General features: G+C 36.3%; 1 protein-coding gene and 1 pseudogene across 2 annotated transcripts in view; both read left to right on the top strand.

The window, feature by feature from the left end:
- Positions 1-18,685, top strand: part of TET2 (tet methylcytosine dioxygenase 2) — a 135,905-nt gene extending 117,220 nt beyond the window's left edge. The window contains exons 8-11 of one of the 2 annotated variants that reach the window (XM_032254875.1): positions 707-796; positions 8,530-8,667; positions 11,429-11,783; positions 13,961-18,685. In XM_032254875.1, coding sequence (XP_032110766.1) covers positions 707-796; positions 8,530-8,667; positions 11,429-11,783; positions 13,961-15,402 — 2,025 coding nt within the window. In that variant the 3' untranslated portion in view covers positions 15,403-18,685. Of the gene's footprint in view, positions 1-706; positions 797-8,529; positions 8,668-11,428; positions 11,784-13,960 lie in introns of those variants that run through there. The other variant, XR_004261732.1, reaches the window with a different exon arrangement.
- Positions 18,686-20,060: 1,375 nt separating this feature from the next.
- On the top strand, positions 20,061-21,347 carry LOC116534381 (annotated as a pseudogene).
- The last annotated feature ends 3,962 nt before the right edge of the window (positions 21,348-25,309 follow it).

The following is a 25,309-nucleotide window of genomic DNA, read 5'->3' as shown; positions in this document are numbered from 1 at the left end:
AATGAAGACTTCTAAGTATAAATGGAGCAACTAAATATTATGACCTACCATTTTTTTTAACAGTGTATTACTTAGAAAATCTGTTCTTCATGAGCAGGGCAGGTGGGGGTGTCACTGAGCATTCCCCTTTCAAGTAAATTCTGCAAAGTTTTTCATATATCCTGTATTTTAGTTTTGAAGCATTTTATCCATATTTGAATATCCAGTAAATTTTATTTGATCTATGGATCATGTCAAATTTTGAAATACTATCTTTATAAACATAAAGTATAAAGATTAGAAATGGACAAATTAAGTTAAACACTTTCTTTTAATAGTTCCTCTTTCTTGGTAGCTCACTGAACAGTGAGAGCAAAAAACGTGACCTCTTTAAGACCTTATGGCTTCATTCCCCTAACCCTACTCCTGGCATAGGCTTGTATGTATAAAATGCAAAGTATCAGCATGCAAAGTAGAAAATCAATTAGTCTTATGAAAAAAACAAATAGCTAGATATTTGCTAGCACATATAAAATGAAGTGATATGTAACCTATGACTTTCACTTTGAAATGGTCATGTTTTAAAGATGCTTTGGTTATTAAGTAAGGCAACATATATTGTGTTTTGGGTTCAAAATGTAAAGGGAATAATCTAACTGATAGCCTCTTTCTCATATAGGGAGCATGAACTTAAAATTTAATATGTAGAATTATTCACTTTATACAGGAAGAGAAACTGGAGTCTCATTTGCAAAACCTGTCCACTCTTATGGCACCAACATATAAGAAACTTGCACCTGATGCATATAATAATCAGGTAAGTTTAAATAATCATGGGCAGTGATAACAATTTACTTATTTGTTACTAATGACCTACCTATGCCCAAAAATATTTTTCAAACAACGATTTTTATGTGTTAGAAATTCTAACTTTTCCTTTTAATTGTTGAAACCACTACAGTGTTCAGTTTCTAGTATGTGAAAAATATACCATACAAAAGTACATTTTTTTATGTGGCCCAAACTATAGGTTCCAACCATTACTAACTATTTTCACTGTAAGTCTAAGTATAAATGAGTATTTATAAGAATTTATCAGCTTACAAATACTCATGTAAAGCTATGCATATACTAACATTATAAGTATATATACTTGCATCCAGATGTGTCAGATTTTGCCAGATCTTCCTTTTTTGTTTGACCTTGACTTCATAAACCAAGCAAAAATATTTTTTGTTCTATTTTATATGAGTATTCTAAGCTATAGCTATTTAGGACAGCCAGATGATTTGGTCAGAAATTGCTCATGAGGAAGGCAAAAAACTGTAAAATCTTCACTGTTTCAGTAACATCAGCAACAAAAGCATTAAGTGAAAGTCTGTTACACACACTGTATTTAGTCACTGGGAACTGTGACAGATGAGCAGTGCCATCTCTGACTGTCTTTAAGAATTCCATCTTTCCCAGGTGCAGTGGCTCATGCCTTTAATCCCAGCACTTTGGGAGGCCGAGGTGGGCAGATCACCTGAGGTCAGGAGTTTGAGACCAGCCTGACCAACATGGAGAAACCCCGTCTCTACTAAAAATACAAAATTAGCTGGGCAAGTTGGAGCATGCCTGTAATCCCAGCTACTTGGGAGGCTGAGGCAGGAGAATTGCTTGAACCCAGGAGGCAGAGGTTGCAGTGAGCCAAGATTATGCCATTGCACACCAGCCTGGGCAACAAGAGTGAAACTCTATCTCAAAAAAATAAAAAAAGAATTCTGTCTTTAACTGGGTACAGTGGCTCATGCCTGTAATCCCAGCTACCCAGGACCAGGAGTTCAAGGCTTCAGTGAGCCATGATTGCATCACTGTGCTCCATCCTGGGTGACAAAGATAGACCCAGACTCTAAAAAAAGCCAAAAAACAAAATAATTGTTTCTCTAGAGAAGACAGAGTCATATAAAATAGCAATTTCAGAATTACACAATTACAGCTGGAATAGAAATATGTGCACATTTCTGAAAAAACAACCTAAAAGTAGACTAGATGTAATGTCACAAATGGCCTTAGATGTTAAATGAAGATCTTTGAACTTTATTCTGTAGGTTACCACTGGGGTGTTTCAAGTGTGTGTTGGGGATGGAGGAATGAAGTAATTTATATTTTTAAAAGTTCACTTAAAAGCCAAGTAAGGGAAATAAATCTATGTAAGATTAGAGAGAATAAAGCTATTGCAATCATTGGGCAAGAGATTTTAAGGACCTAAGTTAAAGAAATGGCATGAGTGATGGCAAAAAGGAATTAAGTATGTACACTAAGATGGAGCTTAGAGAACTTGGTGACTAATTAGATGTGTGGATGAGCAGAAGAGAATTTGGAAATCCAACAAATTTCTAGTTTGGACAGGTAGTTCTATTAACTGGCATCAGAAATCAGTAAAAAAAAAAAAAAAAAACACTAAGTTTTATGTCAGGGAGATATCAAAATTTTGGACATGCTAGGCTTGACTTGCTTCTAGGTTAATTAGAGAATCAGGAAAAAAAATTCAGGCTAGCATTGTAGATTTGAGAGTTAGCAGAAGGCTGCAGGACTTAAAGTTGAATACATAGGAATGAAAGGAGTTTTTAAAAGTAGAGATTATAAAGAGGAGAAATCGCTGATGATAGGATTCTAGAGCCGTCAATCATGGTAGGCATGAGTGGAGGAAGAGAAGCCAATGAAGCAAGCACTGGGTGAGGGAGTAGAAGAAATGGAGGAGGAAAGGTGAAAGCGGGAGATGGATGGATGCAAGAAAGCTGGAAGTGATAAGAAGATACCCAGCGCAGCATGTACAGGAGCAATAGGTATGGGGCTGTGTAACTTTGTGCTCTGTCATTTACTTGATAACATTAAAGACTTTTAGGGGATTAGATCAGTTTACATACCAGACATGGATAGGGGATTAATCCTAAAATGATTTAGCTACTCTTCTTTTCCACTGTGGACTTTAACAGTCCTCGACAAACTAAACTTTTTTTTTTTTCTTTTTTTGGTGGGAACAGTAGAGGCAAATTAAATGATGGTCTATTTGTAAGTTATTTTATGTCATAACATGTTTTTAGAAATGTGTATGAATACCTATAAAAAGCATTTTAAACGCAATTACTAATAGATTAATACTGTTATTTTATTTAGCTAGCATCACAAAGTATAAGGAGTGCTTTGATACTGTTTTAAAAATTTAACTCTGGGCAAGAACTTCTGAAATAAATCAAGCTATAAAAATAAGGAAGTGAATGAGTCTATCTTGCTAGATTTAAAGTTGGGCCATTTTCTATTAAATGAATTTTTAATAGGTGCTGTTAGTCAAATAGCTTCACTTGAGGAAAGAGGCAGAATAACAAAGTATTATTGTTCTTTTTGCTCCTTTGATTTTTATTATGGACTGTCTGATACACTCTGTATTTTCTAAGCATTTGTATTCTACCCTATTATGTATTACTTGGGGATAACTATTTTGTGCATTTCCTAAAACTTAATTACCCAAAATATGAAGCCATCAAAAATTTTCAGGTTATAACAAGATGATTAGATGTAATTCCCAATATGTGTTTCAGTATTTATATATGAAACAATGTGTGATGTAATGTCTAGATAATTAATAGTTGTAAATGGATGAGATGCTTCTGAATGGATATAGTATTTTTATATTATGTGGTAGGTACTATTGGTAATGTTCATCCATATATGTTAATATGCTTTAGAGATCAAAATAATAGCCATTTGATGTTTCCACACAGTACGTGGGAAGACCATTTGATGTTATAGATGCTGTCATAAAACTTACTATTTGATCTTCACCACCTTTCCCCAACTGAGCATATTATCTGTTTCTCACGTCTGAATATTTGTCCTTGCTTTATTTCTTGATTTCATAAAGTCTTATTGCTAAAGCTTAGCTGGCTCTCCACAGCATCTCTCCTGTCAGTACCATGGAATTAGAGCTTCAGTTTTCTCCATTTAAGTGTCCTTTCTTCATGTCTATCCAGTAGACTCTATATTTGGCTCTATCTCTATGCCTGTCTTACAATTTAACAATAGACCTGAAATAGCAGGTTTGCATCTCAAACTCATGTGCTATTTATTATACATGGAGGTGACCTTGTAGACAAATGCTTCTAAGAGAGCTTTTTATGATGATGGAAATATTCCCTATTTACACTGTTCAGTGTAATAGCCACTAGCCACATATGGTTACTATTTAACCGTTGATATGTGGCTAATGTAATTGAGTTTAAATTAATTTAAAAATCAACAAAAATAGCCACATATGGGTAATGGTTACCATATTGAACAGTACAACCTAAGACCATAAGAAAGCCATGCATTTAGAATTGTCTTCCAGACATGGAGATGGATTTCCAGTAATTCATTCACAAAATCCTGTGTGGTATATTTAGGAGATGGCATAAGTCTGTCTAATTTCTAGCTAAGTGTATATCTGTTTTTGTTCAAGGAACAGAATAAAGCTAACTAGACCACAGCATGAACTAAACAGTCACAAACTACACAGCTATGAAAAATAGTAGTTGGTACCCTCATTTCCCTTTGGCCAAAGTCTTTTGAGGTTAGATAGACAAATACATATATAAATCCAACAGTAAATAATATGAAGTCACCAAAAACTTTTATCATAATGCAGGTTCATCTTCTAGACATGATGGAGTAATAGGGACTAGATATGCCTTTACACATTTAAGAAAAAACTGACAAAATATATGAAACAATGGTTTTTAGACATATAATAAGAAGTTTGAGAGACAGAGACACCAGAGAGGAAGTAAAAACATGAACGTATAATTACCCCAGTTTGCTTCCAGAAGAGAGTATTAGGCTCCAGGGTAGGCAGTAGGAAACCACACATACCCCAGCATTATCTCTGTATTAAGGAGACAAAGTTGAAAATTTGGAGAGACCAAGCTGGCGGGAGTACCAGAGAGGAGGGAGTGTTATTGAGAAGAGCTCAAGAGACCTGCAGAGGGTTCTGATCCAGTCTGCAGCTGAGCATTGAACAGCTCATACATGTGAAAAAACTGCCAGGGCTGAGTAAAGAACCATATGAAGAAGCAGGCAGATAATCCCTTGATCTCACACAGGACCTAGAATAGCTCCTGATCATACCAGCCAGACAGAGAAGACTTCATAATACATAAGCTATTCATAATTATCTTGCATTGGTAGTAGAAGTAAATTTGACTATTCTGAGCTCATCTAAAAATGCTTAAAATCAAAACATAAAAGGACCAAACTGATAAGTAATTTAACTGCATCCCAGTACAAAAATTAAAAGAAAAAAGAGAAATCTACCAACCAACAAGGTAAAATTTATAGTCTAGCATTCCATCAAAAAATATAAGGCGTACAAAGAAAAAAAATATAACCCATACTGAGGAGCCGGGGGAAATCAATAAAAATAGTCCCAGAACTGACATAGGTGATACAATATGTAGATAAGTTCATGAAAATGGCCATCATATTTCATATGCTAAAAATGCCAGAGGAAAGCATGAGTGATAAGGAAAGATTTGAAGATATTAAAATACCCTACAATGACCTTCTGGAAGTGAAAAGTATATAATATCTAGATTAAAATATATGCTAGGTGGAATTACAGATCAAGGAACTTGAAGATATAGCAATAGAAATTTTTCAATATAAAGAAAAAACAAAACTGAAAAAAATGAATATATAAAAGACCTATTAGCCAATATTGTTACATTCATATATGTGTATTATAGAAGGAGGTGGGAGACAGAAAAAAAAATGTGAAGAAACAATGGCCAAATTTTTTTGAAATTTCTTCAAAACTGTGAACCCATAGTCCTCAGCAGCCCAGCAAACCCCAGATTAAAAAACAAAGACATGGAAAGAGACTACCAAAAGATTATAATCAATTTGCTTACAGTTTGTGATAAAGAGCAAATCAGAAAGGCAAAGGGAGAAGAAAGGACATATTATACATAGTGAAAAAACAGGAGACTTCCTTCAGAAAAAGGCAAGAGAGAAGATATAGCAGAGATATCTTTAACATACTAAAAGAAAAAGACTGTCAACCCAGAAATATCTAACCAATGAAAACAGCTCTCAAAAAAGAAAGCAAAACAAAGAGCATTTTTTTCAGACATACAAAAGCTGAAAGAATCCACGACAAGCAAAGTAGCACTTTTAAAATGTTAAAATCCTTTAGGAAGAAAAAACATGATACCACATAGAAATATAGATCAACATAATAAAATAAAAAGCATCAGAAATAGTAAACATGGTTAAAATACTTTTTAAAAAATGTCTTTAAAAGGTAACTTGCTATTTTAAATATATATTAACAATGAGGTTTATAATATGTAGAAGTAGCACAGAGGCTGAGGAATTGAAAGTGTATTATTGTAAAGTACTTACACTATATATGGACTGGGTATATTACTTGGCTATAAACTGAGAATTTAGAGTACCTTAAAGCAAGCACCACTTAAAAAAATAAAGGAATCGCTCATCAGCCAGTAAAGAGAGAAAAATAAAATCAACCCAAAAATGTTTTCTAAAAATGTATAGGACCAAAAAAAGATAAATATAAATAAAAAACAGCAAGACGGTTTATTTAAACCCAACTATATCAACAACCACATTAAATGTAAATAGTGTTAATACCTCCAATTATAAGGCAGAGCTTGTGATATTGAATAAAAAAGCAAAACCAAGAAAACCACTTTAAAGATACAAGTAAAAGGATACTTTTAAACACAAAAAATGACGTTAAAAAGACATAACAGGAAAAAAAAATATATGATTATTGCAGTAGGTACAGAAAAACCATTTGATAACATTCAACATTCATAAAAGGACACTTTCTCAACCTATTAAATGCATAAATGAAAAGCCAAAAGCTAACATTTTACTTAGTGGTGAAAGACTAATAATTTACCCCTAAGATAAGGAACAGGACAACGATGTCCATTTTTAACCAACCACTTCTATTCAACATCAAACGGTAAATTTTAGAAAGTGCGATAAGGTAAGAAAAAAAGCAGTCAAGATTGGGTAGGAAAAACTAAAACGGTACTTATTTGCAGATGACATGTTTATCCGTATAAGAAGTTTGAAAAAAATCTACCCAAAAAAAATGAATTTAGCAAAGTTACAAAATTCAGGTGTATTTTTATATACTAGCAATAAATAAATCAAAATAAACCATTAAAATAACATCAGAAATATGAAATTCTTAGGCATAAATTTGACAAAATGTCTAAGATTATATACTGGAAACTAAAACACTGCTGAGATGAATTATAGAAGACTTCAGTAACTGGAGAGATACACTATGTTCATAGTTCAGAAGACTAAATTATTAAGATGTCTGTTCTCCCCAAACTAATTAATATGTTCAATACATGATGTTTCAGAACCTCAACAGGTTTTTTGAATAAATCGGACAAGATGGCTCTAAAGTATATATATTTGGAAATGCAAAGGACTTGGAATAGTCAAACAATATTTTAAAAGAAGAGCAGAATTTGAGGCTATATATCGCTTGGTTTCAAGGTTTACTAAAATCTATACTTGCTACTGTCAGGAGAGTTTGATATTGGCCAGGTGCAGTGGCTCACACCTGTAATCGCAGCACTTTGAGGCACCAGGGTGGGCAGATCACTTGAGGACAGGAGTTTGAGACCAGCCTGGCCAACATGGGGAAACCTCATCTCTAATAAAATACAAAAAATTAGTGGGGCATGATGGCATGAGCTTATAGTCCCAGCTGCTTGAGAGGCTAAGGCCTGAGAATCACTTGAACCCAGGAGGCAGAGGTTGCAGTGAGCCCAGATCATATCACTGCACTCCAGCCTGGGTGACAGGGTGAGACTGTCTTAATACATAAATAATTTTTTTAAAGTGTGATATGACATACCTACATATACACCATTAAACACTAGTGTATCAGAATAGAGAGTCCTTAAGTAGACCCAATATATATGGTCAATTGATTTTTAACAAAGGGCTATTCAATTGGGAAGGGATAACCATTTTATCCAACGGTATCTGAACAGTTGGATAGCCATATGGGAAAAAGTAATCTTGACCCTTAATTCACACCATTTATAAAAATTAACTGCAAATAAATCAATTTATATGAAATTCTAGAAAATGAAAATTAACCTGGAGTGATAGAAAGGTTAGTAGTTGTCTGGGAACAAAGCAGGAAGCATAAATTATACAAGGGCATGAGGAAACTTTTAAAAGTGATGAATATGCACTTTGTTTTGATTGTGACAAATACATATATCAAAACTCAAATTGCACACTTTAAATATATGCTATTTAGTGTATGTCAATTATGGCCTCAATAACACTGTAAAATAAAAACTTTACCACATCAAGATATTTGCTATATTTTGTGTCATTCCATTTTGTTTCTGGATATAAAGATTAAAACATTTTTTTAAGTTTTAAATGGTCTAAATACTAGTGAGTTTTTTGGTCTAAGAGTAAAACTAACTACTTACCCATTCACACACACACACTTTCATTTTTCAGATTGAATATGAACACAGAGCACCAGAGTGCCGTCTGGGGCTGAAGGAAGGCCGTCCATTCTCAGGGGTCACTGCATGTCTGGACTTCTGTGCTCATGCCCATAGAGACTTGCACAACATGCAGAATGGCAGCACACTGGTAAGTTGGGATGAGGACAGCTTAGTAGCTGTCTGAGTCTGTTCTCACACTGCTAATAAAGACATACCCAAGACTGGGTAGTTTATAAAGGAAAGAGATTTAATTGACTTACAGTTCCACATGGCTGAGGAGGCCTCACAATCATAGCTGACAGCAAATGAGGAACAAAGTCACGTCTTACATGGTGGCAGGCAAGAGAGCATGTGCAGGGGAACTCCCCTTTATAAAATCATCAGATCTCCCGAGACTTATTCATTATCTCAAGAACAAGATGGGAAAGATCCACCCCCATGATTCAGTTACCTCCCGCTGATTCTTCCCACAACACATGGGAATTATGGGAGCTACAGTTCAAGATGAGAGGTGGGTGGGGACACAACCAAACCATATCAGCAGCCATATCTCATGTCGAGGAGCAGAACACAGGAATTTAGTAGCATTTGGTTAGAGTAATATGTTATCTGCAGGTTTCACTGGACAACAGTATTTTCGTGAATGAATTCCTGTTGCAAAGTGACCGTCTTTGGCATAACAAGCACTCTCATGATAAGCTGGCACGTTAGTGTCCAGTCAATTGTGTTGACAAGCATGTGAGAAACATGAACATCCTTGGTGCTAAACTGGTGACTATGCATTGCCAGTTACAGTTAACTGCCAGGAAAATCTCAAAATTCAGTGCCAATTGCCTGGTACGTTATAATCAGTTAAGCAAAAAGCCATATACAAGCCAAGGTACCAGTTCACCTTACCGAGAGAGAAGCATAAATGAGAAACACATCATCATTGTCACAGTAACTATGGTAACCTACTGTAAAAGATTCACAGTGCAAAAGAGCCCGACTACATATTACAGTGGGTGAACTGGATTAGTTGTAATAGGAGGCAGTGGTGAATGGAAAAAAAAATTTTTATACGTTCTTAGGGTGGAGGACTGTTCTATGCCAACAAAATTCAGGGTATAATTTTGCATGTAAAGGGATGACCCTGAGTAGAGATAAACAACAAAAGGCTCTGTTGAGAAAACTATAAATCAATCATCTAATGAATCATCAACATGGATGTAAGTGTAGTTGAGGAAGATGGCCAGTGAGAATATGGAAATAGATGTCAGATATTAAAGTCATATTCTAAGGCAGAAGAGAATTCAGGGAGGTACTAGATAATAGCTGAAATAATTTGAAAAAGCTGGTGTGAAGTTTTTGTTGAGAAGCAGAGAAGGTATTCATTTAATAGTCTAGGTCAGAGACTGGAAAACTCTTCTCTACAAAGGGCAAGATGGTAAATATTTTAGGCATTACAGCCTACATAGGGTCTCTATCACATTGCTTGGTGGGTTTTTTTAACTCCTTGAAAATTTAAAACCCATTCTTAATTTACTGGCCATACAAACACAAGTTGTGAGACACATTAGCCACAGGTTCTAGTTTGCTAACTTTTGATCCAGAACAAACACAAGACCTACCAACAACCACAACAACTAAAATCATCACTTGTCATGTTCTCAGCACCTGCTCATTATTAGGAGGCTATGCTAGTTTCTGAAAAGCAGAAGTAAATGATAACTGGAGTTATAGTGCATCCTGAATATAACCAGATTTCATTCCAGCAAGGTGATAGAGAGTAAGATAATGAGAAGGATGTTTAGAAAGGAGAATTTGCTTCCGATAGAGCATGGGTTCTGTGAAGTAAAATGGAAAGGAGCACTAAATGAGAACTGAATAGGGTTACATATGTATGGGGAAAGTAACAAGGTGCTCAGAGACATGCATTTGAAGACTTTTCTGTGCAGGAAGTGAGAGGCTCATTAATACCATCTCATGTTAAAGTTATGTTGAAAGTCAGTCCGTTATGATCACAGTTCTCTCAAGAGTATCTTCTAATGACTTTATTGTAGATCACCTTGTCTCCATTCATCAAAAACACTAAATACTAAAAAGCTAGTATTTTAAAACCACAAATAATCCTTTACCAAAACCAATATAATTGTGGTAACCAAAGAAAAAAGTACCATTTAATTATCAAGGCAACAGATGTAGCTTTCCTCCCTCCACCCCCTACCCTTTTCAGAGTACCTACTTGTATGTTTCAGAAAATAAATGAAGAGAAGAGAAACAAAGTTAGGTTTGACAAAGTACAAAGAAAGAGAAAAAAAAAAATAGGTTAAAAAAAATAGTATTAAGTTGCATATTACCTATATCAGCCAAATCTTTAGATTTTCATTTTTTATATGTTTACTTCAGTTATCTTATGGAAATTTCTTAAGCATAGAGAGTTTGCTGTCAGGTATGTGGAAAGACATGAAATTTGCGTTCAGAATTGTGAGATGAGGCAAATGTGATACTACCAAAAACAGAGGAAGTCATTTCATAGAAAAAACTTTTTGCCTGTTTTTGAAGAGGCTTCACATCTCGCACATCTATTTTTGAAGTGTGAAAAGTGAGAGAGTGCTTCATTTTGGGGAGTGTTGCTTCTTCCCATAGTCAGAAACGTATGTGAAGAACAAGGGTCACCACAGTAACAGCTCCTGATAGACTCAGGGAAAGGGTGGGTGGCAGTGTCAATTTGTCTTTATCTCCCTGTACCATCTTGATGCTATTTTCATTAATAACAGGTAGAATGGTTTTATGGTAATATACATGTCATTGATCTGGAGCAACTTGACCACCAGCACAAATCTGCGTACTGAGAGGTGACAGATACACACACACACATTTTCTTTTGGACCTGTTGCTGAGGTTGTAATGTCTGTCTTTCCTGCCAGGTATGCACTCTCACTAGAGAAGACAATCGAGAAATTGGAGGAAAACCTGAGGATGAGCAGCTTCACGTTCTGCCATTATACAAAGTCTCTGATGTGGATGAGTTTGGGAGTGTAGAAGCTCAGGAGGAGAAAAAACGGAGTGGTGCTATTCAGGTACTGAGTTCTTTTCGGCGAAAAGTCAGGATGTTAGCAGAGCCAGTCAAGACTTGCCGACAAAGGAAACTAGAAGCCAAGAAAGCTGCAGCTGAAAAGCTTTCCTCCCTGGACAACAGCTCGAATAAAAATGAAAAGGAAAAGTCAGCCTCCTCACGTACAAAACAAACTGAAAACGCAAGCCAGGCTAAGCAGTTGGCAGGTAAATGTAAAGTATTTGTAGATAAATGTGTTGTATGGTCTATTAAAAATGAACATTGTTCTGTTTTTTTTTTTTTTGCCCCATCAACGTTTAAGTTCTGGGGTACACGTGCAGGATGTGCAGGTATGGTACATAGGTAAACATGTGCCATGGTGATTTGTTGCACAGATCAACCCATTACCTATGTATTAAGCCCAGCATCCATTAACTATTCTTCCAGATTCACCCCTGCCAACAGGCCCCAGTGTGTGTTGTCCCCCCACCTCCATGCGTCTATGTGCTGTCATTATAAAATGAACATTGTTAATTTTGGAAAGTTACATCAGTTATGGTCTTAGTTCTGTGCCAGAGTCTTCTCTAAAGTAGCAAGGGCCAGGCTTTGCTCTCAGAGGTGGTAATGAGATATCACCCAATAACATGGAAAATATGGAAAAGTTTGGATTTTATCCTATAACAAACAGCAACATTTTTTAACAGGTAGGTGATATAATGAAATTCATTGTAATCTAGCAGTAGGCCAAATTAGTAGAAGAGCTAATGGTTTGGAGACAGGCACCGTAAACCAGGACTGAGGTAACAAGACCTTGAATTTTGTTGGTAGCATAAAGATAAAACAAAATGGTGCAAATGAGCTCTTCCAAAATGGGAAAAAGAAAATCAATACATTGGTGACAGAACACTGGAATGAAAGAAAAGAAAAATTTAAAGATGACTCCAAAGTTTTAAACTTAACCTACTGTTTTAGGTTTCTAAAACAGTACTATTTATTGAAATAAAAAGTTTGAAAAAACTGCAATTTATAGAGAAAGGAGAATAAAATACCTTTCCTTAGACATGTTGACTCTGTGGTTAAGGAGAGGTTCCACATGTAGGTATCCTACAAAATTTTTACCCATCGAAATAGATTACAGCTGTAGTAGTAACAATAGAACATTATTCATGAAGACTAAGTTATTTTCTTTCCATAGCCTCTTGCTTTATGTCTGTAATTAGTATGGTTTAAAAAAAAAAAAAATCCAAAATTTGGAGATGGTATTGGCCTGGCCATTAACAAAAGCAAAATGTGTATATTTTAAGTTTAGTATACCAGTTTGCTTAAAACTAACCATCTTTACTGCTTCATAAAGCCAAATTTCTCTACTGATTCATTGCCAAGCTCAGAGGAACTGGGTTAACTTAGAACAATATGCTAAAGATGCTTGATAAGTGTTTATTGATTGGTTGACTTACACTAAGTAAAAACTGTTCCTCCCTGATATCTCCTTTAGGTTAGCTGTGAAATGTTACCAGACAGAACTTTGTCTCTTCTCCCTTTCAACTGGCTTCTGCAGGTTATGATCACTTCTGTTCTCAGAACTGCCATTGCAGTTTTATCTATTTGTTCTTAACTCATAAGACTTTTTAAAGTTAGATCAAAACACAAGTATGACTTTTAAAGTTTCACATACAAAGCTGAAAGTTTCTTTAAGTGTTATCTACAGCTGTGTTAACTTCCTTTCTGGAAAGCCTACTCATAAAGTAGCATTTGCTGATTATATAAGATGCTTTTTGTGTTTAAATGCGTGTCATTCTTTTTTTCACAACATTCCTGAACCTTGCATAACAAATCTTATTTTAATTATGTAGCAAGTTCCATTGCATGCCAGGAAATAAAGAAATAAAGTAAAATAAGACATTGTCCCTCCCATTTAGGAATTTATTTACCAGTGGGGGTGAGGAGAGGACTAAAAACATAACTGTAATACATTGTGAGTATGGCTTTATCAGATCTATGTTTGCATTGAGTATTATAAAAGCACTAGAAGATGAGGTCACAGTGGTCCCTTGAGGAAGGGATGACTACACCAAGGAAGGGTAGGGAGACGGGGAGGAAAAAGGAGGGCACTTCAAGCAAAGGCATGTTCAGAAGTTCCAGAGAAGATGTTGCTTTCAATGGAATGGCCTTGGATGTTTATTACTTTTTTTTTCTCCACTAAGTTCTGCCTTTCTCATACCTAAGATAAAAAATTGTGCTGGACAGTGATCAGAAACCTGACTTTGCTCTTATCTCCGCTTAATAGGTATTGTATATTCCTAGTGGAGTTTCTTACACACATTTAAGTATCCTCGATAACCTTCATAAAATAATCATCAACATCAGAGATATCTGTTTCTGTTCCCTCTTACCCTGCCCACAGAACTTTTGCGACTTCCAGGACCAGTCATGCAGCAGTCCGAGCAGCTCCAGCCTCTACAGAAGAACCCACCACAGCCCCAGCAGCAGCAGCCACATCACCCTCAGACAGAGTCTGTCAACTCCTATTCTGCTTCTGGATCCACAAATCCATACGTGAGACGGCCCAATCTGGTTGGTCCTTATCCAAGCTCTTCACACACTTCAGATATCTATGGAAGCAACTTCTATTCCACCTCATCTCAAGCTGTAGGTTCATATTTGAATTCTTCTAATCCCATGAACCCTTACCCTGGGCTTTTGAATCAGAATAACCAATATTCATCATATCAATGCAATGGAAACCTATCAGTGGACAACTGCTCCCCATATCTGAATTCCTATTCTCCCCAGTCTCAGCCCATGGATCTGTATAGGTATCCAAACCAAGACCCTCTGTCTAAGCTAAATCTACCACCCATCCATACAGTTTACCAGCCAAGGTTTGGAAATAGCCAGAGTTTTACATCTAAATACTTAGGTTATGGAAACCAAAGTATACAGGGAGATAGTTTCAGCAGTTGTACCATTAGACCAAATGTACATCACATAGGGACGTTGCCTCCTTATTCTACTCATGAGGTGGATGGCCACTTCATGGGAGCCACCTCTAGATTACCACCCAATTTGAGTAATCCAAACATGGACTATAAAAATGGTGAACATCATTCACCGTCTCACATAATCCATAACTACAGTGCAGCTCCAGGCATGTTCAACAGCTCCCTTCATGCTCTGCATCTCCAAAACAAGGAGAATGACATGCTTTCCCACACAGCTAATGGGTTATCAAAGATGCTTCCAGCTCTTAACCATGATAGAACTGCTTGTGTCCAAGGAGGCTTACACAAAATAAGTGATGCTAATGGTCAGGAAAAGCAGCCATTGACACCAGTGCAGGGCGTGGCTTCTGCTGCAGAGGACAATGATGAGGTCTGGTCAGACAGCGAGCAGAGCTTTCTGGATCCTGACATTGGGGGAGTGGCCGTGGCTCCAACTCATGGGTCAATTCTCATTGAGTGTGCAAAGCGCGAGCTGCATGCTACAACCCCTTTAAAGAATCCCAACAGGAATCACCCCACCAGGATCTCACTCGTCTTTTACCAGCATAAGAGCATGAATGAACCAAAACATGGCTTGGCTCTTTGGGAAGCCAAAATGGCTGAAAAAGCCCGTGAGAAAGAGGAAGAGTCTGAAAAGTATGGCCCAGACTATGTGCCTCAAAAATCCCATGGCAAAAAAGTGAAACGGGAGCCCACTGAGCCACATGAACCTTCAGAGCCCACATACCTGCGCTTCATCAAGTCCCTTGCTGAAAGGACCATGTCCGTGACCACAGACTCCACAGTAACTACATCTCCATATGCCTTCACTCGGGTCACAGGGCCTTACAACAGATATATATGATATCACCCCTTTTTGTTGGTTACCTCATTTGAAAAGACCACAACCAACCTGTCAGTAGTGTAGTTATCATGACGTGGGCAGTGGGGAAAGGTCACAGTATTTATGACAAGTGTGGTGGGAAAAACCTCAGCTCACCAGCAAAAAAAAAGAGGTAATCTTACCATAGCACTTAATTTTCACTGACTCCCAAGTGGTCACAGATGGCATCTAGGAAAAGACCAAAGCATTCTATGCAAAAAGAAGGTGGGGAAGAAAGTGTTCTGCAATTTACATTTTTAAACACTGGTTCTATTATTGGATGAGATGATATGTAAATGTGATTTCCCCCCCTTACAAGTCTACACATCTGTGACTACTTTTAATAATACCAAGTTTGCATAGTCATGGAACATAAATCAAACAAGTACTGTAGTATTACAGTGACAGGAATCTTAAAATACCATCTGGTGCTGAATATATGATGTACTGAAATACTGGAAATATGGCTTTCTGAAATGCAGTTTTTACTGTAATCTTAATATTAACGTTTATTTATCAAAATAGCTACAGGAAGCATAAATGAGTAACAGGAAAACACTGAATTTGTTTGGATGTTTTAAGAAATGGTGCTAAGAAAATGGTGTCTTTAATATTTGAAAATTTAATGCCTTTATATCATCAAGATGCTATCAGTGTACTCCAGTGCCCTTAAATAATAGGGGTACCTTTTCATTCAAGTTTTTATCATACTTATCTATTCTTACACAAGCTTAGTTTTTAAAATGTGGACATTTTAAAGGCCTCTGGATTTTGCTCATCCAGTGAAGTCCTTGTAGGACAATAAACGTATATATGTACATATATACACAAACATGTATATGTGCACACACATGTATATGTATAAATATTTTAAATGGTGTTTTAGAAGCACTTTGTCTACCTAAGCTTTGACAACTTGAACAATGCTAAGGTACTAAGATGTTTAAAAAACAAGTTTACTTTCATTTTAGAATGCAAAGTTGATTTTTTTAAGGAAACGAGGAAAGCTTTTAAAATATTTTTGCTTTTAGCCATGCATCTGCTGATGAGCAATGTGTCCATTTTTAACACAGCCAGTTAAATCCACAGTGGGGCTTACTGGATTCAAGGGAATACGTTAGTCCACAAAACATGTTTTCTGGTGCTCATCTCACATGCTATACTGTAAAACAGTTTTCTACAAAATTGTATGACAAGTTCATTGCTCAAATATGTACAGTTTTAAGAATTTTCTATTAACTGCAGGTAATAATTAGCCGCATGCTACAGACTCAGCAAAGCTAGTTCACTGAAGCCTATGCTATTTGATGGATCTGTATGCTCTTCAGAGAACTGAATGGCAGTCTGCCTTTGTGTTGATAATTATGTACATTGTGATGTTGCCATTTCTTAGCTTAAGTGTCCTCTCTAACAAGAAGAGTGAGCAGACTGATGCCTGCATAAGATGAATAAACAGGGTTAGTTCCATGTGAATCTGTCAGTTAAAAAGAAACAAAAACAGGCAGCTGGTTTGCTGTGGTGGTTTTAAATCATTAATTTGTATAAAGAAGAAGTGAAAGAGTTGTATAGTAAATTAAATTGTAAACAAAACTTTTTTAACGCGATGCTTTAGTATTTTAGTACTGTAAAAAAAATTATATACATATATATGAGTTTGAAGCAGAATTCACATCATGATGGTGCTACTCAGCCTGCTACAAATATATCATAATGTGAGCTAAGAAGTCATTAAATGTTTGAGTGATGTTCCTACTTGTCATATACCTCAACACTAGTTTGGCAATAGGATATTGAACTGAGAGTGAAAGCATTGTGTACCATCATTTTTTTTCCAAGTCCTTTTTTTTATTATTAAAAAAAAAAAAAAAAAAAAAAAAAACTTTTTTCAATACTTGATTTCTTAGCAAGTATAACTTGAACTTCAACCTTTTTGTTCTAAAAATTCAGGGATATTTCAGCTCATGTTCTCCTTATGCCAACATGTCACCTGTGTTTATGTAAAATTGTTGTAGGTTAATAAATATATTCCTTGTCAGGGATTTAACCCTTTTATTTTGAATCCCTTCTATTTTACTTGTACATGTACTGATGTAACTAAAACTAATTTTGTAAATCTGTTGGCTCTTTTTATTGTAAAGAAAAGAATTTTAAAAGTTTGAGGAATCTTTTGACTGTTTCAAGCAGGAAAAAAAAAAATTACATGAAAATAGAATGCACTGAGTTGATAAAGGGAAAATTGTAAGGCAGGAGAGTTTGGCAAGTGGCTCTTGGCCAGAGTCTTTTAACTCTCTAAATGAAGTTTTTTTGATCCTGTAATCACTGAAGGTATATACTCCATAAGGACTTCCCTTAAACAGGCAGACACCTACAGGTATGGTGTGCAATAGACTGTACAATTACATTTTGACCTAAATACATTTTTGCTTACTAGTATTTAAAATAAATTCTTAATCAGAGGAGGCCTTTGGGTTTTATTGGTCAAATACTTATAAGATGGCTTTTGTCTTTTTAAAAGATTTATCAAATTTGTGATTTTGTCCAATTTACAGACATGTCCAAAAATGTTTGCTTTGCTTACAAACCACATGATTTTAATGTTTTATATATTATTACCATAATATCTAGCTCAAAACATTTGTATGTACATTTGGTGATTTTGATTAGCCATTCTTAATATTTGATTTCTATGTCACCTACTGTCATTTGTTAAACTGCTGGCCAAAAAGAGCAGGAAGCATAGTTTGGGGGTTGGGGAGAGGTTACATAAGGAAGAGAAGGAATTGAATGGCATATTGTAAATATCAGATCTATAATTGTAAATATAAAACCTGCCTCAGTTAGAATGAATGGAAAGCAGATCTACAATTTGCTAATATAGGAATATCAGGTTGACTATATAGCCATACTTGAAAATGCTTCTGAGTGGTGTCAACTTTACTTGAATGAATTTTTCATCTTGATTGACGCACAGTGATGTACAGTTCACTTCTAAAGCTAGTGGTTAACTTGTGTAGAAAACTCTTGCAGTTTGACACTAAGATAATGAACTTTTGTGTGCATTTTTCTATGCTTTATTTTTTTTTAACTAGTTTCATTTTATTTTCATGAGATGTTTGGTTTGTTTATAAGATCTGAGGATGGTTATAAATACTGTAAGTATTGTAATGTTATGAATGCAGGTTATTTGAAAGCTATTATTATATCATTCCTGATAACGCTATGTGAGTGTTTTTAATAAAATTTATATTTATTTAATGCACTCTAAGTGTTGTCCTCCTGAAGTTTTTTTAGTACTTGAATGACTGCCACCTCAATGAAAAGGGAATAAAAATTATTTTTAACGACACTTTTAAGATGGGTAGTCATAATGTTAAACTGCATCTAAGATAATACTCAAACAATTAAGTCCAAAGTGTTTCTGTTGTTAAATAGTCTAGATATTCACTCACTTTTTCTTCCAACTGACTTTTTAGTATATTCACTTTGCTCCATGTGTAGACAGTATAAATCAGTTATAAAGTAAAGCACCTCTAATCTTAGATTGTCCCTTCCAGTGTTCTGTGAAGGCTCTCAGTAATAGCACGTGCACTAAGTTTGAATTCATATTGCTTAGATCTAAGGCCAACTCTGTTTTCCAAGTCTCACCTTCCACTTCTTGCCTTCTCTTCTTAAGGGAAAATACTTTTTCCTGTACATCAGAAAGGCAGGGTGGTAGGCAAGAGGAGTGGGGATAGGTGGCCTGGCAGGCATCAGACAAATATACTTGTCCTTATCCAGTTCCACATGGCTTCAGGGAGCTTGAGGCTAAATCCTCCTCATCTCTACCCATTCTCTGCCGTGTGAATCACCCCATATATTAATATCAGTTCACTCCAGCTGAAACACTTACTAGAACTGCAAGATATTAAACAATAATTATAGGAATCTTCCAGCCCTCCACTCCTTCCCAATTGGCAGAGAAATTATTTTCATCATGCATGAAATAAAGGAATTCCCCTTTTCAACATTTCTCTCTGTTCAGCCTGGGCCAAATCTGATTCAAATAGTGCAACCCAGGAACTACCATTTACTAATCTCTGAGCTCATTGACTGGGAGATTCCTCCAGGACTCTGCAAGCCAAGATACTCTGCAAGCCAGGATATTAAGTGAAGCAGCAACATCACTGTTAAAACACAGCGATCTAATGACTTGGCTTTTGTTTTCTTTTAATTTCAAACCTCTGAGCACATTGTCAACCCTCATTTCACCGTCTATCATCTGGCTGAACCTTGGGAACCTCCCACTCCACATTTGCAAATCTCCCCTGCCCAGGGCAGGGAGAACGTAAGACTCCACAAGCTCAAAAGCCTGTGCTGCTAGAGCCCCATTCTGCTACGACCTCTACTAGTGGCAGCTGGTGATGCTAGCATACTATAATGAAGGTGTGGGCAGGCATGCTGCTTCTGAGCCCTCAGGTGGACTTGAACAGAGAAAACAGATAGAAATGACAGATGAGCCACCATTCACAAAGCTTTATTGGCCCCTTACCTCTCCTGGAAATATACATCAAGGACATATCTTTTCTGGTAAGCACACATAGCTACCTTGTCACACAGTACCACCCATTCCTTCCTCATTCTTTTCAGTTGGTTTATCATAAAAACCCTATGGGAACACATTTCACCTTTACAAGTCAGTAGATCACTCAACTCTGGACAAAGTATTAGAGGTACAGCCAGAAAAATTAGAGCTTATTATGGATGAAATGAAACAGATTCTAACTTCAATGACCCAAAAGGAAGCTGTGACTAAGCACTTTTTGGTGCATAAAGTATTCTTGGTCTTTTTTACCTATGTACCCCCCAAACTCAGATCAGAAATGATTGAGGCCATCTGTGAAGCGCTGGTATACCTGGCACACACACACGATGGCGCCAGAGTGGCCATGAAGTGCGTGTCGCACAGTACCCCCAAAGACAGGAAAGTGATGGTGAAAACAATGAAGACTTATGTTGAAAAGGTGGCTAATGGCCAATACTCCCATTTGGTTTTACTGGCGGCATTTGATTGTATTGATGATACTAAGCTTGTGAAGCAGATAATCATATCAGAAATTATTCGTTTGTTGCCTAACACAGTAAATGATAAATATGGAAGGAAGGTCCAATTATACTTACTAAGCCCCAGAGATCCTGCACATACAGTTCGAGAAATCATTGAAGTTGTGCAAAAAGGAGATGGAAATGCACACAGAAAGATATAGAGGTCCACAGACGGGAGCTCCTAGAATCCATTTCTCCAGCTTTGTTAAGCTACCTGCAAGAACACGCCCAAGAGGTGGTGCTAGATAAGTGTGCGTGTGTGTTGATGTCTGACATTCTGGGATCTGCCACTGGAGATTTTCAGCCTGCCATGAATGCCATCGCCAGCTTGGCAGCAACAGAACTGCATCCCGCTGGCAGGATGGAGAGCTTCACACGGCAGAACATCCTGCAGGACATCTAGTTCTGAAGTGGCTAATAGAACAAGATAAAAAGATGAAAGAAAATGGGAGAGAAGGTTGTTTTGCAAAAACGCTTGTAGAGCATGTTGGTATGAAGAACCAAAAGTCTTGGGCTAGCGTAAATCAAGGTACCATTATTCTTTCCAGCCTCCTCCAGAGTTATGACCCAGAAGTTGCAAAGTCAAAGCTGAACTGAAAAGCTTGATTCCTACATTGGAAAAAACCAAACACCAGCAAAGGAATAGAAACTCTACTTGAAAAACTGAGCACATAGGTGGAAAGAGTTAAGAGGAAGATGGAGTCATTTGTTCTGTTCTCTGTTCTGTTTCCCAATGCAGAAAAGAAGGGCTAGGGTCCACCGTACTGGTAATTGGGGTGCTCTGTATATGTGTTTCTTCATTGTATATAAATTTATTTATATAAATTGTTTTTAAAAATGGTCTTTAAAAGTTTTTTTTAAAAAACCCTTCCACTATGGGTAATTCTAGCTTATCTTTGAGTCCTGCCTGATTCCACTGCCCAGAACTCGTCAGCTGTGTAAGAGCCAGACTTAGTGAGAAAAGTCATTTTTTAACAAGGCACCTAATCCTTAGAGTGTGGAGAATGGTAGATGGATTTTGTTGGTTTAAAGGCCACCTGGAGGCGAGTATTTAAAAAAAAATAAAAAGAAGCAGAAGAAGAAGGTCTGGAGAAGCATCTTTTTTTCCCAAAGTTGATTTGAGGGGAGTGCTTGTTTCGTGAAGACATTTGCTTACTAACTTCAGTCACTCAGCTTATCAAGTAAGGGGTCAGGGACTTTCTCCCTTCCCTGTCAATACAGCCAAATTTGTTGAAAGAATGAGAAAGTATTCACAAGAGATGCGTAGAAGAGAATTAACTCATTTATGTTATTTTGGTTTGACTAGGAGAATTCTGTTTCAAAGAACAAAGATACTTTTGCTCTCATATATTAGAGGCTACCTGCCTCAATTCTCCTCTCTTACCAGGTAGTTTCCTTAGTTTTCTCATCCAAAATTCATTCTTTAAAGGAGCCACACTTTCCCTTGCATATGTATGCAACAAATACGGTTTTTTGGAGGGGCTTCTTTTTATGCTGTTTTAAAAGGAACTTGTGTCCTCCATATGGCATTTTACTCTAATGAATTTTTTTTGGTACACATTTATGAGATATGTGAGAAAGTTTGTTAGGTATGTATAGTGCATAGTGATCAACTCAGGGTATTTAGGGTATCCATCACCCAAGTACAACATTTTTCTTAAGTATAGTCACTCTACTAACTTTTGTTTGTTTGTTTTCTGAGATGGAATCTTGCTCCGTCGCCCAGGCTGGAGTATAGTGGCATGATCTCAGGTCACGGGAACCTCTGCCTCCTGCGTTCAAGCAATTCTCCCACCTCAGCCTCCTGAGTAGCTGGGGTTACAGGTGCATGCCACCACGCCTGGCTAATTTTTTGTATTTTTATTAGAGACGGGGTTTCACCATGTTGGCCAGGCTGGTCTCAAACTCCTGACCTCAGATGATCCGCCCACCTCAGCCTCCAGAACTGCTGGGATTACAGGTGTGAACAACTGCATGTGGCCAAGTACTGACTTCATTCTATCTTACTGTATGTTTGTAGACTTTAACCCCGTTCTCTTCATTCTCCTTTCCCCAAAATCACCCTTTCAGTCTCTGTTATCTGTCTTTCCACTCTCTACCTCCATGTGATCAAATTTTTTAGCTCCCACTTTTAACCAAGAACATATGATATCTGTCTTCTTGTACATGGCTTATTTCACTTAAAATAATGACCCCTCAGTGCCATCCATGTTGCTACAAATGACAAGATTTTGTTCTTTTCTATGGCTGCTCTATTATGTGTATAAACCACATTTTCTTTATCCATTCATCCATTCATGGACATGTAGGCTATTCCATGTCTCTATTATTGTGAATAGTGCTACCATAAATAGACAGTGCAGAGATCCCTTTGATGTACTGACTTCTTTCCTTTTAGGTAGTAGTAGGATTGCTGGATTGAATGATAGTTCTATTCTTAGTTTTTAAAGAAATTTCCATACTGTCTTCTATAGTGGCTGTACTAATTTACATTCCCACAAACAGTGTAAAAAGAGTTTCCTTTTCTCTGCATCCTTGCCAGCATGTGTTGTTTAATAACAGCTATTCTGAATGGCAAAAAGATGATATCTTATTGTGGATATGATTTACATTTCTCTGATTATTACTGATATACATTACTGATTATTACTGATCATAAGCCTGTTTGACACACAAATGGCAAATAATCAGTAATAAACTATATCAGTATAGATTGTATCATTCTGATTATTACTGATTACAAACCTGTTTGCCATTTGTACCTCTTCTTTTGAGAAATGTCTATACACTTAACGTTGCCTACTTTTTAAAGGGATTTGTGCTCTTTACTGTTGAGTTCCTTCTGTATTCTGGATATTAGTCCCCTGTCAGATGAACAGTTTGCAAATATTTTCTCATTCAAGAGGTTGTTCGCTCACTCTGTTGATTGTTTCCTTAGCTGTGCAGAAGCTTTTTAGTTTAATATAGTCTCATTTGTCTACTTTTGTCTTTGGTGGCTATGCTTTTGAAGTCTTACTCATCAATTCTTTGTTTTGACCAATGTCCAGAAATGTTTTTCCTAGGTTTTCTTCTAGTATTTTCATAGTTTTAGGTTTTACATTTATGTCTTTAATCCACCTTGAGTTTATTTTTGTATATGGTGAGAGATCAGGTCTAGTTTCATTCTTCTGCATATGGCTGTACAATTTTCCCAGCACCAGTTATTGAAGAGGGTGTCCTTTTTCTATTGTAAGTTCTTGCCAGCTTTGTCAAAGATCAGTTGACTGTAAATATGTGGTTTTATTGCTAGGTTCTCTATTCTGGTCCATTAGTCTATATGTCTTTTTTTTTTTTTTTTTAACCAGTACCGTACTGTTTTTGGTTACTTGTAATACATTTTGAAGTTAGGTAACATGATGCTTCCAGCTTTGTTCTTTTTGCTCGGGATTGCTTTGGCTATTTAGGCTCTTTTGGGTTTCATATAAATGTTAGGGATTTTCTAATTCTGTAAAAAAAATAAATTGGTATTTTGATAGGAGTTGTGTTGAACCTATAGATTGCCATGGGCAATGTGGTCATTTTAATGATAGTAACGTTTCCAATCCATGAGCATGGGATGCTTTTCTATTTGTGTCACCTTCAGTTTCTTTCGTCAATATTTTGTTCTTTTCCTTGTAGAGATCTTTTATCTCCTTGGTTACATTTATTCCTAGTTTTTGGGGGGCTTTTCTTGGGGGATCTATTGTAAATGAGATTTCTTTCTCAGCTACATGATTATTAGTGTATAGAAATGCTACTGATTTTTGTATCCTAATTTTGTGTCCTGCAACTTTACTGAATTCCTTTGCTGACAAAGGAATTTTATATCTTATATCTAGGTTTTTCTAGATATAAGAGTATATCATCAGCAAAGAAAAACAATTTGACTTCATCTTTGCCAATTTGAATGCCTTTTCTTTCTCTTTCCTGATTGCTCAGGGAACATTTCCAGTATTAAGCTGAATAAGAGGATAAAATCGGTCATTCATGCCTTATTCAAATTCTTAGTAAAGGGTTTCAACTTTTGCCAATTTGGTATGATGTTAGCTATGTGTTTGTCATATGTGACGTTTATTGTTTTGAGGTGTGTTCCTTCTGTGCCCAGTTTGAGTTTTCATCATGATGTTGAATTTTATCAAATGCTTTTTCTGCATTTATTGAGACAATATGGTTTTTGTCCTTCAGTTAGTCTACATATCATTTTTACTGATTTACATATATTTAGCAATCCTTGCATCCCTGTCATAAATCCTACTTGATTGTGGTGTATTTACTTTTTGCTGTGCTGTTGGATTTGATTTGCTAGTGTTTTGTTGAGGATTTTTGCCATCCATGTTTGTCAGGGATATTAGCCTGTCATTTTCCTTTTCCTCATATCGTTGTCTGGTTTTGGTATCAGTTTGATGCTGGCCTTGTTGAATGAATTGTCTCACCTTTAATTTTTTGGAATAATTTCAGAAAAATTGTTGGTAGGGATTTTTCCATACATTTGGTAGAATTTGGCAAGGAATCCATTCAGTCCTGGGATTTTGTTAGGAAACTTTTTATTACTGATTCAATTTTACTACTCATTATTGATCTGTCCAAGTTTTCCATTTCTTTCTGATTCAATCTTAGAAAGATGTATGTTTCTAGGAATTTATTCATTTCATTTAGATTTTCCAGTTTGTTAGTATGTATGTGTCTGTAATAGTCTCTGATAAACTTTTGTATTTCTGTAGTATCAGTTGTAATGTCTCCTTTTTCATTTCTGATTTTATTTGGATCTACTCTTCTTTATTAGTCTACC

The sequence above is a fragment of the Sapajus apella genome, unplaced genomic scaffold (genome assembly GCF_009761245.1).
Source record: "Sapajus apella isolate SASKATOON/1434 unplaced genomic scaffold, GSC_monkey_1.0 scaffold87, whole genome shotgun sequence".
NCBI lineage: Eukaryota > Metazoa > Chordata > Mammalia > Primates > Cebidae > Sapajus > Sapajus apella.
The sequence above is the reverse complement of the archived record's forward strand: the minus strand, read 5'-3'. Positions and strand labels throughout refer to the sequence as shown.